The sequence below is a fragment of the Marmota monax genome, unplaced genomic scaffold, assembly GCF_021218885.2.
Source record: "Marmota monax isolate L192 unplaced genomic scaffold, Marmota_monax_Labrador192_F-V1.1 WCK01_AAM20220418_F8-fsc00109, whole genome shotgun sequence".
In the NCBI taxonomy this organism is placed as follows: Eukaryota; Metazoa; Chordata; class Mammalia; order Rodentia; family Sciuridae; genus Marmota; species Marmota monax.
The window spans coordinates 3,184,755-3,205,072 of NW_026695229.1; the positions used below are offsets into that span (position 1 = coordinate 3,184,755).

Genomic DNA, 20,318 nt, shown 5'->3' on the forward strand with positions numbered 1-20,318 from the left:
GTATAATACACTAATGTAAGATGTGGAGTATATGGGAACTCTGTAACTATCTTGGTAATTTTTCTATAAAATTTAAAACTGTTCTAAGTTTGTTAAAAAGTTGTGAATATTTTTCACACAATGCTATATTCTTCTGTTGTATAATTTTAAGTGCCAGCATTATTTTCTATTACATGTGAACATCAAAGGTATTTAACTTACCTCTTATTTTTTGGGCATTTAAATTGGTTCTAGTAGTTTGTAACTACATTTTTTTTACCATACTTGTGATTGGAGGAAGGACTGTCTTTGACATGAAGATTTGTCTTCTTTTGTTTTATATTATTTCTGATTTTGTATTTATCTTCTGTTTTCCCTAGTTAATGACTTCAAAAACTTTTCATATGTTGATGACTGTTGATTCTGTCACAGGCATCACAAATTTAGCTTATTCTGACATGGGCTCTTATTTTCTTTCCCCTTTTAATTGTTCCTCTCTGACTTTATTATTACTTTTAATGCCATCATAGTTTACCCAGATATTCAGCCAGGAATATGGAATTTATGTTTATCTTTTCCTCTCCATCAGTGTTCTATCTCCTAGACTCTTCTCATGCAATATTTTTTATTCTTCCTGCCCCTGAAATATATCTTAAATCCACTGATTTTTTTCTGTGTCTCTTGCCACTGACCTAGTTTGAGCTATCATCAACATGCCTGGACTCTTGCAGTGTCCATAACAGTTCTCTTTTTCTCTTGTCTCTTTTTAGTTTATTCTTTGCATATAATTGCAAATGCAGTGGGAAGCCCTGTGAATTTTAAATAGAAGGATGACATGATACAATTTGTTACTTTAAAATGACCATTCTGCAAGATGTGCAAAGAATGTTCTTTACCATGACTTACAAAGACTGGCATGATCTGGCCTCTGACAATCTCTATAATTTTATTTCATGTCTCTTTTCACCATGCTTCAGTTGTATGGTCTACATCAGGTTTTTTCCTCTGTATGTCTGTAACTGTTTAGTTATCTTGCCTACTGTTCTTAAGTCCAAAGGAGGTTGGATTATATAGTTTTCATTTACTCATTTATACTCCATACCTAGCATAATACCTTATATATAGAGGCACTCACTATATAAAAAACAAGTAGTATCATTCTTTTAACTCTTTTGTTAAGAAATTTAATGTTCAGGCTCTGTTTAGGTTTTATGAAAACATACAAAGGGTTTTATAGTACATATTTTCTACCCTAAAATAGACACGACTTTAAAAGGAGATATAGGAGAAGAAACAAATATTATCATAGCAAGGGAGACAGCAATTTAAGTGGAGTAGTTTATCATCTGGGTGACCTCAGATAAGTTATGCCTCCTCTCTATTTCTTTATTTAGTCAGCTATTAAGTAATTTGACTGAATTTTCTCAAGGCTTTGATTCTTAAATAAGATGTGCAACTAATAGTTCACTGGTTAAATTGTTTTTTCCCCCAGCTTCTGTTTCTGGATTCAGGAGTTCTGGGTAGGTCTTGGAATTCCCTAGGTGATTATAATGTACAACTATGTTTAGGAACAATTGATCTAGGTCATTTTAAGTTTGTCATCTTAAAATTATAATCATAGGATAAGGCAGTCTATGAAAGTGCAGAAAGAGTCTTATGGCATTGTATTAATTCAGAGTCAGGAAAAATATTTTCTTGCTTGGGTTATGGGAGTTGGGCTTAATACAAGATGATGTTGAAATGGACTTTCAAAAATGCTTAGAAATATGGGGGAAGTTAGTTGCATGGTTGGTGTTTAGTCCAACTTAGTTGGAGGCCAGAACATATGCACATAGCAGGAACAAAAAACTTACTTGTTTTGATGCAATGGACCATAGTTCTAGTTTTGTTTTATGAGAACATACAAAGGGTTTATAGTACATACTTTACCTGCCAAACTTATTTCCCTTTTAGAGACTAAAGATTCTATTATTGCAGCTTGATCATTTGGAGGAATGACACACGTGATCAGGTAGTGACAGACATCATGAAGGTGCTTTGGACAATATTTGAGCATATTTTTCCTCAAATCTTTTCGGGCTGTTCTTTTTGAGATCCACTTTGACCACCCCGTTGGTTTTCTGGTTAGAAACAAAAAATATCAGGACACACTCTGTTATCTAAAATAATAGTTTTGCTGTCAGAATGATTATTATTAAACCAGAGATGGCTTTTTTTTGTTTAGATGAAACCATATAAAGGCAACATTCTGAGTAAATTATATAGCGTCCACTTGATGAAATAATGAGCCTAAGTGTAGGGGATGAAAGTAATGATCCAATGCAATATTTAGAATGGATATACAGTATATAGTTATTAACCTAAAAGTCACATCCTGCATTCTTTTAATTTGTGGAAAATTTGTCATTAATTGCCCAGGAAACCTCTGATTTTTCATACACAATCATGTCATAGCTATTGACTTTCTCCCCCTTCTCCTGCCTTAAAATAAATCCTTGTAAATAGTGGATTACTTTCAGATTTATAATGCCTCCTTTAAATATTGAGTTACTAAGTTTAGCCCTGTTGCTTTCTTTTTGTAAACAGAGTTCATTTTCCCCCTTAACTTTGCCTTTGAGTAGTTACTGACAAATCACACTTTGTTTTTTCAGTGGCAATGAGCTTAAAATCTTATTTAATCTTCTGCCAAGCGGTAGCCCTGCTGATTCTGAATTGCTTTTTGTTTTCATTAATTACCACTGCATGGAGGAAGTAGATATGGTCTTCCACTTATCAATAATTTCTGAGATAGGTTCTGACCCTTCATTTAAATTCACTCTAAGTGGGTCAGGGTCAAAAATTGAAAGAATAAGGTAGTGGGTAAGAGATGGGGCAGCCAGGTTGATAACTAGCTTAGAACCCAGCCCTTGCCAATTCCAGGCAAATATCTCAGGTTGTTGTAGGATTTATAGACAAACTTGTGATCATCCAGCTGATCTGTTACCTTATGCAGGCCTTGCTAATGTTGTTCTATTGACCACCAGTTGACTTTGAAGTAGAGAAGTAGAAATAACAAGCCTCTTGTGATTAATTGCTTGCAAGGAATTACCTTTATTAATTTGAATTATTAGCCTCCAGTTGCATCCAAACTCCTTAAAGGGTGACTTTCATTAGGATTTATTTGAAGGAAAAAAACAGCCACAACATAACTACATCAAAGCTAGATCAAAGAAGTGCCTCTCTTATAGAATTCAGACTTGATAAAATTTCCCCAAATTCAGGAAGAGGCACTTTGAGGAAGTGATTTGATTGCATTCCTTCTGTATTTTTATCTTCCATACTGTTAGGATGAATAATAGAATCAGAAGCATAGACCTTGGAAGCAAATTTAAGATCATGTACTATTTTGCAAATTGTGATCATTGTTCATGCTCCCTGTATGATGTTGCAGGCTTGACTCTGATTCATCCAAAGCACTTTGGAAATTACCTGCTTATGTATTAGGATTTCATGTGTTATTTGATTTTATGTAAGAGTTTTGATTTTTTTTGAAGTTTAAAAACAATCAGTTTAGTTTAAATGTCCAAGACTTTACAGAGAATGTATTTGAAGGTCAAATAAGTTAAATTATATACCTGCAGTCACGAAAACTACTTAGAGGTTGACAGAAATTAGAAGTCATGAATCTGGACTTCTCATCCAGGGCATTTTTAACTACAAAATGTTGATTTTATTTTCCATTTTGAAAGACACAGAAGTGATCTGTGAAATGGTGATTAGCACTAGGCAGCCCTAGGCAGCCCTGGAGTGCTCCATGGTTCAAATGCCCAAGACCAGATGGAAGTCCAGAAGTGGATGACTCAAAGTTTATTAGTTTTGCCACCTGGGCAGTACAGCTGAACCAGCTGCCACAAGGCAGTTCCAATTTCAACAGAGCAGTAAGTGAATGTAAAAATGCACATAAAGCTCAAGAATAAAGTAAAGGAGAATAGCTGTTCCAGCAAGGAGATTCATCCAGGGTGAGTCCTATTGATATTTCTTGTAGGAGGTGCAGCTACCATGCCAGGTAGAGGACAAGAAAAGGTTATGGCACTAAGCCCTAAAAAAAAAAAAAAAAAAAAAAAAAAAAAATCAACCCTTGAGTCATTCCAGGATGTAGTCTCAATGTTTGAATTGATGTATTTGTAGGCTTCTAGTCACATCTGATGATCTAGATAGGGAAAAAACAAGTCAATGCAATATCATGGTTATGTCATGAAGCCAGAAGCATCTCTCCCACCCCCACCCCGGAAAATATGGGAAACCATTTGATCAACTCTTTTACATATTTCTGGTCCCTGCAGGTACAGGTATTCATTGGAACCCAAAACCCCAAATTCACATCCTTATGCTATCCTCATAGATAATTGAAGTATTGTAGGATTTCAAGATCTGTTCATGAAATACTGCAAGATTCAGAAGTGAACCCTGAGGTTTTAGATGATTTCTTTAGTAGATTCTGGTGCTCACAAAGAGAAATGAGTATAATAATGAGGGTATGGGGGTTAGGGCCAAGTTGGGAGTGGTATAGAAATTTTTGTTTAAATGAGGATGGTTCACTAGTATATTTGAAAAATATCAAAAAATCTTGCTACTCTGTGTCAGGATTCTTGGGCAACATGTAACAGAAAACCCAACTAAACTGACTTAAACCAAATTCAAGCTTACTAGTATTATTTTTTATGTATGAGAAGTTTAGAAGAATGTAGCTTCTGACTTTGGTTCATCTTCCCAGTAATGGTTTTCATGTGTTGTCTTGGTTAAAAGTGAAAGGATACAGGTGGAGAGGAGAAAAGCATGTACTCATGGCCCATGTGTTTTGTTATGGCTTTGATGCTCAGGGCTGGACTGAAGATCCAAATGCTTGGTCACCTTCTGTCTTCAGATTATCTTTTCAGGAGATGAATGTTTATGTGTTTATATTTCTCAGTTGACTATTATTTAGTCTCAAGCAATAACATCACACTGTGTATAAATGCCTGTATATTTTCTAACTGGTTAGACAGTTTTTTTCTTCTATAATGACACGATGTGAAATAACTTTCATATAATATTCTGTTCATGAATATGGATAAACTTAACTGTTTTTATTTTTCTTTAATTTTTTTTTTTTCTGGCAGGTGGCATGTTTGACCCAGGTAGCTGTTAATTATCTCATTGACCAAAAGGAAGCAAAACGTTGGGGCACTGCTCATGGCAGTATTGTTCCTTACCAGGTAAAAATACATCAGTTTAGCCTATTTCTATAATCTGAAGTTTTGTGTGATATGAATTTGAGAAATGATTTCTTTTTACACCCTGGAGGGTATTTTGTAATGTATTTCTGTCTGATTATAACAAGGTTCTGTTGTTCACTTTAAGTTCTGTGTTTTGTATATTTCTTCATCAGAAGATTAGTAACAGGACACTTAAATGGATTAAAGGAATTTGCTGAAAGTGAGTGACTTTTGGGCTCACATGATGGTTTGCTTTTTTTTTTTTAATCCAAAAGGAGCTTTGACTATAGCCATTTTATAAAGCAAGATTTGTTACCATGTCATTTACAAAACAAATGTTACTTTCCCCATCTGATGATAATATTCTCACAGGATTGGAGTGAAATGAAAGTTTGCCTCTGACTGATCTTAATTTTTGGGCAATGCAGATGGCTTAGGAGCTGCTCTTTTTCAATAAGTGTCTGAACTTATCTTTAGAAATTCTGGACTTTGGTTAGTATGAATTCTGGACTTTGGCTAGTGAAGAAACTGTGATCTTTCAAAAGTATAAATAAAAACAAAAACATTTCCTCTTCTTTCAAACCCCTAACCTGTGCTTAGTACAGTTGCATCACATTTCATTGAATTTATTAATATATCTCTTGTTTTTTATACTATATTGTAAACTTCAGAAGGGGATATCTTTTTTATAATCATATCTTTTTTTCACAACCAATATAAGCACAGACTAGGCACATGTAAATTTCTGCTGAAAGAAGGAGTGAATTTTACTTAAGGTATTTCAATATTAGTGCTCTTGATAGAAAACATAAAGGTCACCATTTTTAATTTTCCAGCAAATCCAAGAATACTGCTAATAATCCTGTTAATTTTAAGAAATTGTTTCCCTGGGTAAAACTGTTTTTTTTTTTTTTTTTTACACTTTTTAAAAATCCAAATTTGAGAAAGCAGTGATCCAATGTGTACCCAGGTTTCTTCCCTCTCTGTTTATGGTCCTTTTATTCCTGAGGCATTCCTATGATTTCACCATAGAAGTGCTTTTCAACACATTAAGTAAGCACTGGAACTTACTCATGTAATTTCAATAAAGGAGATGCTTCCTTCAGTGCCTCCTCTCTTTTTTCCATCAGTGGTTTCATGATCATCTTAGGGACATTTTGTTTCCCTACTTGCTAGCCCTTTATGACTGATTATGGACTTCTAGCCAGAGCTACCTTACTTTATGAAAGTCCTTGCATTTTTAAAATCTCGTTAGAGATCATCAAATTAAGCCTTCTTATTTTTAAGATAAGAGATATGATACCTAGATTGAATAGATGAACTCCAGCTCTGGTTTTCTGCCTTCTTGTTGAGAATTCTTTTAGAACCTGCTATCATTGAGAGGAGATTGCTGTGATCTCAGTTCCCTTCCTCAAATTCACCTCTATAGCCTCATAATCCAATTTGCTCCTAGCTCAGAAGTCTTATTAAATAAATTATAGTCATGATTAATAATGGAAATCCTTCTCAAGGGCATTTTAACACTGAATAATGCTGGAATCTATGTGAATTCTTGTCAAATAATGGAAGTTCGGGCTTTAGACTTTGATGGAGAAAGTTTTTCTGAGGTAAAAGTATTTGTAATATAATTCTGAACATCCTAAAGGCAGAAGTAGAAATTTTATTTTTTTGGTTTATTTTTAAGACAGGGTATTTCTTTAAAAAATTTCTGTAGACATCAACTGCCCCTCCTAGACATTCCACATAGAATTCTGGCATCTTGAATATACTCTCAATTATTTCACTGTGAGATAAAAAGAAATTTAGACTCTTTGGCTTTTATTTTGTAAGGTCAAAGATATGAAAGACTCAGTGTGTGTGTGTGTGTGTGTGTGTGTGTGTGTGTGTATGATATGTTGATATGTGTTATATATTACATATGTATATATATGCATAATGTATATGTATGAATGTGTATACATGTGTGTATGTGTTCTTCAAAGATGGAAATGTGCTTTTCCTGTTGAATTGTCCCAGTGATATTAAATGGTACTGTGATTATTTGATCATAGTTGATTGCATCTTTATTATCTGTACGAAATAAGAGACCTACTAGGGTCTTTCCTCAGGAGCCCAGAATTAATTTGTTTCCTCTTGGTAGAGAACTGATTTAGCCTATGATTAAGGAATAAATGCAAATTTAGGTTGAATGAAGCTAGCATAGCAAGATATTTCCTAGATATGCTTAGAGATCTTAGTCTGTTTTCAATTTTTAAATAGATTTGAGGAATATTTTCATGGGTGATTGCCAAGAAAATTATAATCCAGTTTTCTATAATAATTACAGCTTTGCATGTAATTTGAATTGTCTGAGTTTTGAGCAGAGTGTCTATACTGGAAGACCCCAGTGGTCTCAGATGCTAGGTAAGGTGCCCAGCTCATTTTTCTCTCAGTCATTGTTAACCCTTTCTGGAAAATCATAGACCTTGAGATACATGAAATGGATTTTTATGAAAAGTAATGATCCTTGATTTGTGTGTTATTTCATAAACATGAAATGCTTAGCTTCTTAGATGGATTATCCATTGAGCTTTGTCCCTCTCTATTCTCTGGTTGCCAACTTTTTAAGAATGAGCAATTTAAACAAAAGTAGATATAATTGAGAGGGCAATTTTCTGTTTGTTGAACAATTAATATATTTTTGGATGCTTTTATGAGAATTCAGATTTTTAAAAAGAATATTTTGATTTCATTGATGCTTTTTTTTGCATTACTATTGCCCCAGAGAAACACCTAGCCTAAGGAATTAAGAATTATGTAATGTTCAGAGTATATTTTTAACGCATTGGTATGTTTTCCAGTCCCTTAAACAAGTATTTTTGTAAGAACAAGAGAGTTTTTGAGATGAAAAAGAAGTGTGCATAGAAAGAAGATAGCTAGTCCTCAAAAATAAGGCAGCTGTCCTTTAGATAGGTGACTGACATTATTCTTCAAAGTTCTCTTCCATTTCTTAAAAAAATCTTCCTAGGAGCCTACATTTGAATGTCCCCCTCTGCTTGTGACCAGGGCTGATCTCCAACTCTCTCCAATATCAACAAGGTTCCATTTAAAATATACTCATGTTAACAGGAGACTATACTGAACATTTTGAAGAAAAGCAGAGGGTTTTAAAAAATATTTATTTTTTAGGTGTAGATAGATTACAACACAATGCCTTTATTTTTATGTGGTGCTGAGGATCAAACCCGGGTCCTACCTGTGTTAGGCGAGTGCTCTACTCCTGAGCCACAATCCCAGCCCAAGCAGAGGGTTTTTATTAGAGGAGAAACTTACCCAATATCAGAACAGGAGGCCTCACATTTCTAATCATATCCTTTAGCTGCTACCAGGAAGTTTTACTGTCTTGTATTCCCCATCTTCTATTCCTTTCTCCCTTATGAGAGTCCTTGTCTCTTTTCTTTTCAAGAAAAACAGACCCCTCTAGGGCTGGGGTTATAGCTCAGTGGTAGAGTGCTTGCCTAGCACATGTGAGGCACTGGGTTCAATCCTCAGCATCATATAAAGGTAAATAAATAAAGTAAAACTATTGTGTCCCTCTACAACTTATATATATAAACCCTAGACCCCTCTCGTCTTATATGGAGTTATGACACTCTCTAGTACAAACATAGATTTTTGGGTAGTTATCCTAAATCTAAGCAATTAATAATTTTTTGTATAAAGACAATTCGTTGCCAAGGGCATGCTGATGTGTGGATCTGAAAGAAGTTTACCATTTCCCCCTCAGTTACTCTACATGCGCAGACTCATGTGCTCCTAGTACAACCACAGCTCTTTCCACTACAGTGTTGCCTCATGATCAGGACAAATTGCCCAAGAGACCAATCCTGCAATGAGGCTACAACCACAACTATCTCCTTCTCTTAAAAGACTACCAGAACTAATCACATAATTTTTGCTTTTCCACTCTACTTCTTTTCTTTTGTCTTCTCTTTCTTGTTCCTCCTTCCCTCCCTCTTTGTCTCTTTTTTTCTCTCTCTATGTAACCCAGGCTGGCCTACAATTCCTGGGCTCCAGTGATTCTTTGCCCTCAGTCTCCAGAGTAGCTGGGACTTTAGGCAAGTGCTACCATGCCCAGCAGTCCCATTATTCTTTCATATTAATTTGCTTTAATCACCAGGACTACAAGCCTCACAGGCTGTTTGTTGTCACCTGGACAATTTCTTATATGCCTGTTTCTTTGACTCAGTCATTCCTCCTGCCATCAATTTTGATGGCTGTAAAATCTACCTAGAGGAGTCATGTAAAGTCTGATTTCTCACTTCTTTAACCTGTCCTCTCTCTTAATGATTTTTTTTCTATTCTCACTTGGCTCCAACTCATGTATTTCTCAAGTTTCAAAGTGCATGTGGATCATTTAGAGGTCTTATTACAATACAGATTCTGATTTGAGGCAATGTTGATGCTGCACCATGAGCACCAAGATTACAGATATACACTTCATTGTTATTAATGATGACACCATTCCTTTGTACTCAACTGGCAAAATCACAGTGCTGATTAGACTTAATACTTTATCTATTCCATGCCTGCACCCAAACATTGTATATGGCCAGAAAACACACTACTGTGCTGTGTGCCTCGAATCTATGGCCATCTCTCTGAAGTGGACCCCAGTCTTACCCAGCATACTTACCACATTAATCTACATAATTTGTTCTCGCCCTCTCTGAGATGACTACTTCTTATCTTCTCTCTCCTCTGATCTTCTCCATCTGTCTGTTTATTTTTAACTAGACTTTTTCTTTTATTTCATTAACAAGTTGTGCAGTCAGAATGGAACTACTTCATCTTTTCTCTACTATACCTCCCAAACCCCTACCTTTATATGCACATATAATTCACTGAATTTGCTCCTGTCATGATGGTTGGATTGTCCCTTTACATATTTTGTGTATCTAAAGACATCATTCTTACACTTTATCTCCTCTATCACCTGTGTTACCTACAGTGGATAAGCACATGAACTTATCTCTTTTAACTTCAAAAAGCCACCAACCTTCTAGGTCCCCAAGGTATGTCTTTTTCCATCTACAATTCCATTTCTTTATGTTTTTTTATTACAAAACTCCTCCATAGAGTTTTGGGTGGTGTTTGTTGGAGGGAAGGACTACACCATCTTTTTAAAAATGACATTTTTGTCTCATAGGCAAGGATTTTTAATAGCGCTGAACCTAGGAGTTTGGGTGGAGTGGAATAGCTAGGGGCAGTTTACTTTTGGGTGGTTCATTAATGAAAATACCCCTTTTATGCTGGTTTTTGAGCCTTTCAAATGAAGAGCCTTCAAAGGGAATTTTTTCTTTTAAATGGCTTGATAAATCACATGTTGATTTCTTCTAAACTTTTCTTCTGAAATAGCTTCTAACTCAAATATTAAAGAAAACAGATGATTAAATAACATCTTCTTTGCTTTAGTTTGGGTTTATTCAATCAAGGAGTAAAGTAGGAAGCTGTGCTTTGTTATTTCTGGTAGGGACATTATGCTGTATATTTAATTTGGCACAAGCAGAGACTTAGTAAATTCCAAGTTTGAGGAGATGCGGCACTTGGTTATCATTCTTTAGAAAATGTCAAAGTGCTGTTAAATCATGGCAGATTAGGTAACATCGAGAATCTGTTTTTTAACCCATGTAAAGATGTTTTTGGAAAGTTAAAATGTAAATGATATTCATTTGTCTTACATGATTTTTTTTTCACCTTAGTTATACTAAGTTGACGGAAGTGTGAAGGTACAGTTTAAACAGGCATATGATTGTATTGTATATTTAACTCAATTGATAACACTGTATTAATGGTGATAAAAAATCATTCTGGCTACCACTGAACACATACTATGTGACCGATATATCTCTATATATGAAGGCCTCTATATTTATGTCTATAGATACAGATATATATATGTAATTTTTTCTTTTCATTTTATATTGATGAAAGGGAGATTTGGAGAAGTTTAGCAACTTTCCTGTGTCCTAGCCTAAATTGTAGCTATGGTTTTAAGATTTCAAGATTTATTTCCTTTCCCACTATATCCAAATTAGTAGTTCTTGCAGTGCTTAATAAAGTGTGGTTAGCTGTCTTTTCATTTCTTTAGCAGATAGAAAAATTCTTCTGTTTTCATTATCTCTTTGATAAACGATATACTTATGATTCTGGAGAGACCAAAGTAATAAGTAGACTTGCTAGATTTCTGAGCTATGGGATAAGTGTAGGTTTCCCTCTACCTTAGTTTCAGTTCAGTTTCCCTCTTCCATATAATTCTTTTTTTTTGTATATTTTTTAGTTGTAGATGAACACAATACTTTTGTTTTATTTATTTATATATGGTACTGAGGATCGATCCCAATGTTTCACACCTGCTAGGCAAGCCCTCTACCATTGAGCTACAACCCCAGACCTCATATGATTCTTGACAAACCAAGTAAGTAATAAGTTCTTGATCCTCCATGAGTAGAGATTTTTTAGTTCTGAAAGTTCTAGGAGAGAAAGAACTGGGCCGCCAATTTCAAGGAACTCAGAGACAATATAGCAGGCATAGCCAGGAGAGCTTGGAGTCAGATAGACCTGGGGAAACTAGCAGAGATAGTATTTTGTGCAATACCTGACTCTAGTAAGCATTTAGTAAAAGGTGGTTTCTATTACTATTGCTGAAGTCTAACTAATAATTATAACTTTGTAAATAATAGTTTCTATAAAAGTGTGAAATAATCTCTTATGAAAACTACCCATGGGAGCTTGGGGCAGAGTAAATAAAGATACCTTAATGGAATTTTTTTTTAACTTTTTTTTTTTTAAGAGGAAAAGGTGGGAAAATGCTGTGGTAGTTTTCTGATTTAAAAAAATTCTTCTCAAAAATTTCTCAGATCTTTTTCAGAAATTGTAGTATTGAGCCATTGCCTCAATGTAACATTATAGAAAGAAATACATTTTAAGGAGGATCACATGGGATACCACTCAGTTGTTAAAGAGATTAGGGATTCTGTTTTACTGAATTGTCTAATTAGTTGAGATTTAGTATCAATTAATAGTTAACAAAATGAAACATGACACATTTGATTTTTAGAAGCAACCTTTAAGATGCCTGCAAAGTGGGACTTACAAAGATGCAAACCCATCTTTTTGAGAGCAAAAAGTTATGGAATGTTTCTCCTGAGTTTTAAAAAAGGAGGGAAATGCAGAGTATTTTACACCTATTTATATAACTTCAAGATTGCAGTGAGCTTTGATAATGTTTACCCATTTAAAAAAAATCCCTGGAGATTTATTGGGAACAAATGAGCAGGTAGTAGCAAATATATTAGATTATACTTCACAAGTTTCTGCAAACTTTTGGATTAATTATCACTGGCAAAGAAATTGGATTCCTCTTGAATGAAAGCATAAATTGTCTGAATTTCCCTCAACCCTTTCAATCTAAAGGTTTCGTCCAGGTATCTTTTACATATTTGCTTCTAAGCTTGTGTATGCTTGATCCTTATACATTTGAGATTCTTATTAAAACAAAATAGTCTTTTTTCTTTTATGACTTTGGTTACTTTGAAACCAGTTGGTGAGGGCTTTGCCACAGTCCTAAGAAAACAGGTCATTGGGCAGTCCAAGAAGTAGATAAAATTAGGGCAGATGTGCCAATTACTGTCATGGTAGTTGCCACCCCTGGGCTGCTCCTAAGGAAAGGTTTGATTGTCTGTGATTTAAAACAGAATTCTGAACTTAAAATAAATTAGGTAATATGATGTCCAAGGGGATCAAATTACATAAAAAATAAATGTACTTAAGACTGTTCAAAAACTATTTTGATTTTTAAAAATCAGAATTGCATCCATTTGACAAATACTTCTAAGTGCATTTTACTGAGAGGTAAAATGGAAGGAGGCACAAGGAAAGGTAATATAGTGTAAGAAATAAATTTGTAATTCCTTTAGAGTGTTATCAGCTTCTCTGAATTCTCAGTACATGTTCAGAATTGGTGGTATTGTATGTTTTCTGTATCTATCAAATTTGGCTAAAATTATTCCAAAGAATCAAATGCCATTTTGAATATTCAGTTAATGAGAAAGTTAAATAGTCGTTACTTTTAGTCTTATATTAGTGACAATCATTATAATCATCAGATAACATTCATGAATGACTAATGTGCCAGTTATTAAATACTTTACATACATTAATTCACTCCTTACAACAACCCTTGGAATAGGTTTTGTTCTCATTCCCACTTTCAGTTGAGGAAACTGAGGCATAGAGTGTTTAGGTAACTGTTGTAAGATAGCAAGTGGCATAACTATGATTCTAACCAAGGTGAAAGTACTTGAGCCCACATCATTGCAGAGACAGACAATAGTTCTGCATGTTTAGTTTCACTTTCTATCTTCATCCCACTTTTGAGGAAGAATTATGTGACATTTCCCTCTACATAATTTCCCTTTTAGGACTGCCAAGAGCAATTGAAGAGGTATAAACAATTCTGTTGTTTACTCATCACAGGGATCCTTAATTATGACTTAAAAGCAAATTTCCTTCAGGAAATCAGGTTGTGCATCTTTTGAATAAATCTTTTGATTGCATATGCTAAAATTGTATTAGAATCATAATTAAGTCAACTTATAGGAAAACAGCTCTATCTAGCTTCATCTACTTATTGAGAACAATACTGTCCTTGAGCAACATAGGAGTTTGAGGTGATTTTATCAGCCATGAGCCTTAGAGTTTCTAGTTTTCAAATGGCATTTCTGTGGGGTTGGTAGGCAAGGGCAGGAATTGGGATGGGAAGGAATAATTGGGGCATGAGGAAGGGGCAGGTGTGGGGACAGCCCGGGGAGAAGCCAAGTAGGCATCTCTCCAAGTACTCCAACATCATTTCAATCAGAATGGTTCTGCTTTTTGTGGTGGTGTTTGTTGCTTTGAAGTAGAAGTTCCACTGCTTAAAAAATTTTATTTGTTCGGAATGAATCAACTTGCACCAGTGAATTCTACTGGTCTAAAAAGTGGATTTTGGGTATGTTTGTGTGTATATTTTGGGGAAGAGACTCATTTCTCTCCTTGTTGGAAATCAGTAATATGACTCTAGAACTGTGAACATAGAATCAAAGAAAGGGTTCTATTCTGGTGGAAAAGGAGACTTTGGTGGGTAGAGTTTGTGTATGGTCTGGCAGAGCTTTTCTGTGTTGGTGTGGACACATTATTCCACAGCTAAGAGACTAGTCTTGTGGCTGTGTGTGAAATCAAGGCTCTTTGGGTCAAATATATCACACAGGACTAGATTTGGACACAATTGCATTGGATGTAGTTGCACATCTTGTTCAGTTCTTAGGGGTGTCCAGGAGAAATCTTGTTGAATTTCTGAGTAGATGGGCTTAGCATTAATACAAAATTGCTCAGGTGCAGATTATCTGCGGAAAAAGGAATGGAGTTCTGATATGGTACAAAGTACTACTATACTATGATGCAGTATTGGGCAGATCAGATAATTACAATGAAAGAAAACCTGTGAGAAGTTAAGTGCTGAAGTGAATCCATATTGGAGACTTGAACAAATCATGTCTGAGGATGAATATGGCTATGAAGTATCTCATTTTCCTTCTTAGATTTGCTTCTGGCATTTAGGAAAAGGAATTCTGCTGCATGGACTCTGCTAACAGGGGATAATAAGTGTACTGCTGAATGGGATTAGTGAGATAGAAACAATAAAATCATGTTAGTAATTCTTTTGGCCTACTTTTAACCTGGAAATTTTTTCTCAAATGTCCCTTCCCTCTTCTCTCTGGAAGGTAAGAGCAGGTGTGAAATGCTCTAGGTCCTGGCCCCTGAGTGGTCCTTGGAGTGGCAGCATTGGCATCACCTTGAAGTTTGTTAGGAGTGATAGATTCCATTTTATTCTATTGAACTGTATCTGCATTTTAACAATATCCCCAGGAGATTCATTTGCATGTTAGACTTTGAGAAATCTGTTCTAAAGTATATTTGAAACTCTTTTTGTCATTCTACTGTGAGTCCACTAGATGTCACTCTTGTAACCTGGTAATTGGATGGCATTTTTCAATCAGGACTTGCAAGAATCCCTGAACATGATCATATTATTAGATAATTTTCATCTTTCCCTTAGAGCTACTGATATACACATTGATTATTTAAGGTACAGTTACCTTAGTCTGTGGTTGAAAGTACTGGAGAGAGATTCCTGGAAATGATTTTCATTTGTTGAATTAGTACTCCTGCCCACTGTCTTTCCCTCCTTCTTGAAGCCCTCTTGCATGGGTTAGCTTGTCATTATGTAATTTTAGCACAGAACATGTTGCTGATGCTCTGACTTGCTCACTGAGAGAGCATTGCCCTGGGTTTCTGAGCACAGAAAAAGAATAAACATACAGGTTTGGTCTCTGTGAAAATTATTGAGAGAAGAAAGGAAGCAGGGTTGTATCCTGAAATTAGTATCAACCTCTACGATCTGATTGATGGGAGAAGTGCTGACCTTTCTGAGCTCTTGAGGTGTCTCCAGGGTGTTTTTATAAAGAAGTTCAAGCTTATAAAGAAGTGTCTCTTTTAGGGTGTTAGTTTCAGCCATGAAGAGAAAATAAGGACATTTACAAGTAAAGCAACATTCCCAAGGGAGAGACATACTTTCAGAGATGTACAAGGCCCCTAAGAAAGGTCCTGTTAACAACTATAGTTAGGTCTGCAAGTTAAGAAAGAGGGGCAAAAAGGTTAAAGACTCTGCTTTAGAAGATCCAATTTTTTGCCAGTTGCCCAGCTTGAGAAAAAAGTTAGTTCTTGAAATAAATCAAAACTCTTGCAAAACTCTCCTCCCTCTGAGTTCGATGTAGTTTTTCATCTGTTTCAGTTAACAAGGGTAGCAAACAAGTCATAAAGTAGCAGGTGTGTGTGTGTGAGTGCTTGAGAGTGCTTTGCAAGTGTATGTATTTCCTCTTTTGGATTTCAGGAGGGGCATTTGATTTATAACATGTATCACTAAATGAATAAAAATGTTTAGTTTGATTGATTTTAGCCAAGAAAAATATTCTTATTGATGTAAAAACAATATGGTTTTAGCTTAAGTATCATTTTCTTTTTTTCAAAATATTTAAGGTGACCATTGTATTTACTTTTAAGCTTAAGAGTCCTTCTTCAAATTCATTTATTAATGATTCTTTTTTTTTCTTGTTACTGGGATTGAACCCAGGGGCACTTAACCACTGAGCCACATTCCTAGTCCTTGCTATATTTTATTTTGAGACAGGGTCTTGCAAAGTTGCTTAGGGCCTCACTATGTTGCCGAGACTGGCTTTGAACTTGAGATCCTCCTGCCTCAGCCTCCTGAGCTGTTGGGATTACAAGGCTGTGCCACCGCACCCAGCTGTGATGTGATTCTTTTATTTTTTATTTTTTGGTGGTGGGGATTGAACTCAGGGGTACTCAACCACTGAGCCACATTCCCAGCCCTATTTTGTATTTAATTTAGAGACAGGGTCTCACTGAGTTGCTTAGGGTCTTGCTTTTGGCAAGGCTGGCTTTGAACTCACGACCCCTCTGCCTCAGTCTCCCAAGCTGCTGGGATTACAGACGTGTACCATAGTGCCTGGCTTATGATGCGATTCTTTATGACCATAAGCAGAATTAATTTTAAAGCATCTAACTGAAAAATTAATCTTATATTTTAAAACAATATATAAATTATGGAAAACAAGCCTAAAATGCTCATTTCTATTCCTAGCCACAGCCTAAACTTCTAGTTCTAAAGTGTTAGGATTTTACATGATTGTCCTCTTTAATGTTGATTTTTTTCCTTTTTTCTTTTTAATTATTGCTGCTGAGACTCTGAAGTTGCCAGAGATGGTAGCATATTAACATGTATTGTTTTGAACTTGGGTTATGGAATCAGGGAGTTCTTGGCCACATTGTTTTGTTTCATTAAGTTTCTACATTTATGAAAAGGGATACTACTACCTGATTCAAGAATTGTTGATAATTCAGCAAGACAGTGCATAAAAAGCAGATGGCATGAAGTCTGGTACATATTACATGTTTATTATGTGGTAGCAATTATTGTCATTCCTTCCTGTATCCATCCCAATATGCCAGACCTGTTGTTGTTAACCCCATCTCTGCTGTTATACCCAGTCACCAGCTGAGACAATGGTTCTTTATAGTTTTTCCTTACAAACACTTCATGAAGAATTCTTGCCTTTCCTCTGTCTGGCAAATGTGTGCATGATGCAGTAGGTCAGTAAGACTGCAAAGCAGTAGGGAACATGTTGATCCTAGAACAGTAACAGGGAAGGAAGTTTTCTTACAGCCCACATTGAGTTCTCAATGAAAATTTCCCGCAGTATTATATGTGGTGACCCAGCTTAATAGATTTGTAGCACCATTAGGATTGTCAGTAGAGCCCTATCACAGGCTGGTGATCCCAATCACCAACTTAAACATTATTTCTAAAAAGAAACACTATGAGATGCAAATGGTCAAATCTCAATTGATTTTTTTTTTAAGTTCCAGATTGCCTGTTTTTTTTTTTTTTATTATTTTTACTGATTTGGGATGGCTTTTTTTTTCTTTGTTTTAAGTCTAGGGAGGACCTTTACACTTTCAATAGCTATTACTCACACACATTGGGGTCATTGGAACATGACCTGGTTAGCAGCTTTCGAGCCTCAGAAAGCTACTATGAGGAAGTCTGAAGAGACCTTTCATCCTGCAAACATCCTAGAAAGAGTCTTTACACTTCCACCATAAGCAGCCCTATGGTTTTATTGGATAATATCCTGCTGATGAAGAATGAAGAGGACTCTGACCAACTGTGTTACTGTGCTGTCTCAAATAGAAGATATAAAATATTATAGAATTATCAGCACTTAATTAAAAATGAACCTAGTTTTTCTTGTTGTGGTTTTGCAATCGCATTGGATTTTTAATTTTTTTTAACGCAGTTAATATGTATTTTTGGTAATTGCCTAAAATGCATTTCATAAAACCTTAAAAGGGGTGTGGATTACTCTTTTTTTCCTCCCTATGCCATTCTTGTTTCCATTGTAGGAATCAAATCAGTTAAGTTCAGTCCTAGTTCAAAGAAGCTGGGGAGGGAGGTAGGGAACAAAACTTATAATGGTGTTACTGTGTTGATTGCAAAAGAATCTGAGGTTTGTTCAGCAAATATAATGGTGCATTGAGGTGTTGTGTTAATGTGAGGGGCCAGAAAATGAGCTCTGTGTGTAGCAAATCTGCTAAGGGCTTAACCTAAAAATTGGGAGCAAGTTGATAAGTACAGAGGAAGCATGAGACCCAATTTGACACAGACCATGCTAGGGTTATGGTGATGGTGGGCTGTGGAGGGAGGAGTGAAAGGAGAAGGGGATTTGGTGGTATGTTGGATGAAGATGGCATATTGGGAATGGCAAAATAATTGCAATCTAGAGAGAAAATTGACAGTTTTTTAAAAAGTAAAGCCTCAGGTATTTACATTCATTTTGAGTATATAAATTCTATAAGCATAAACAAAGAATATCATATGGAGATCTTCATTCCATTTTCCTTTCACAGACTTGATAGAATGAGAAGTGGTAGAAACTAGTGGAAGTTGGTACTGATGGGTAAGGAAATCTAAAAAACATTAAAGATGGATGAAGGAGTGGGATTTTAACATTTAATATACAGAAGGGATGTAAACAGAATAAGTATAATAAAAAAAAGCAAAGAAAAATTGACAATACTGAGCAAATAGTTTCTCAGTATGTAGTAATATATTTAGCAACACACATGGACCAGTGGCTCTTGTTTTTTAACTGTAATTGATTTGAGAAACACATGCCAGCTATGGAACACTTTCACAGAGAGGTACATAAACTCATATACATGTATGTTTTTTCTGTGATTTTAATTACTTGTTAGATTTCCCAGAACCCATGCCTGGACCCTGTTAAGATTCCTTACCAAATACCATGTACATAGTCTTGAATAGTGAAATTATATTGAGAACACTAGAAAATTTGGCTAAGTAGTAGTATGAGATAAATAATACCCCGAGTCTAAAACATCTCCCACATATGTCTTATTCATAGGGCAAGTTTTAGAATTAAGGAAGAAATGGAATTATATTGGACTTGGACCTCAGACTAGACAGAGATTGGAACAAGAAATATCCTATGACTATTGTAATGCTTACAACTCAATAACATTCAACTTTCTGAAGGGAAATCAAAGTCCCCCCCCCCCCCAAAAAAAAAAGATGCCATCACATTATTATTCAGTTTTAGAGAATGGAACTATGATTAAATCAATGTGTGTATTAAGTTAAAATCGAAAGTAATATTTTAAAAAGTCTGTAACTTGTAGGGAATCTGGAAATGCTTTAAATACATTAATGGAAGGACAAGAAAATATGTCACATATCAAAGATTAGGAGCTCATAGGAAAACTTTTGCATCCATTTTACAAAGTAAAAGAAGCAAAAGTTGGGGAGAAAGTAGGCAAAAGATTGTTCAAGTGAGAACAGGGAAGACCTCCAAGTGTGACAGGTCAGGTGTAAATAAGAAGCCAGTCCAGCTATAAAGGAATCCAAGAAACAGCACAAAAAGGATGGCAATCCAGAAATAAAAGCTTTTTTATCCATGAAAGGCAGAAGGTCAACTGGAGAATCAATGAGACTGCTTGATGATCAGGGTGCTGAAGGGGAAGAAAGGGAATCTAGAGACTCAATGAATTTTTTTGCTTTGGTCTTTGTTGAAACACAGAAATCTCCACTGTCATCATGTCTTTTGAAGCAAAGAGGTGAGATATGTAGTATTAGATCAAATAGTGGTAAGGGAACAGGATGTTCTGCCTTATTGGTGTGGTGGACATAAGTAAATTGCTGAAACTTTATGACACCATAAGGGTCTGCAGAAACTCATGAGAATAAATGGACCTAAATGTGTAATAATTTATTACACTCGTTCTTTACTGTTTGAGAACTGCATTCTTGCTTCCATTCTACTGCCACCTTCTGAGGAGGCTCTGCAATCTGTTGACTGGTTAATCTCACTCATTCACATTGGTGGACCCCAAAAGTTGTGGGATAATCAACCACTTCATTTAGTTTTA

General features: G+C 35.5%; 1 protein-coding gene across 7 annotated transcripts in view; it reads left to right on the forward strand.

Moving 5' to 3' along the window:
* The window catches only part of Sugct (succinyl-CoA:glutarate-CoA transferase), a 724,801-nt gene that overhangs the window by 183,875 nt on the left and 520,608 nt on the right, over positions 1-20,318 (forward strand). For all 7 annotated transcript variants that reach the window (XR_009226097.1, XM_046437777.2, XM_046437775.2 and 4 more), the window contains one exon: positions 5,118-5,213. Coding sequence is in view for 6 of the 7 variants with exons in the window: in XM_046437777.2 (XP_046293733.1) it covers positions 5,118-5,213 (96 nt within the window). In the remaining variant the exon portion in view is untranslated. The remainder of the gene's footprint in view (positions 1-5,117; positions 5,214-20,318) is intronic.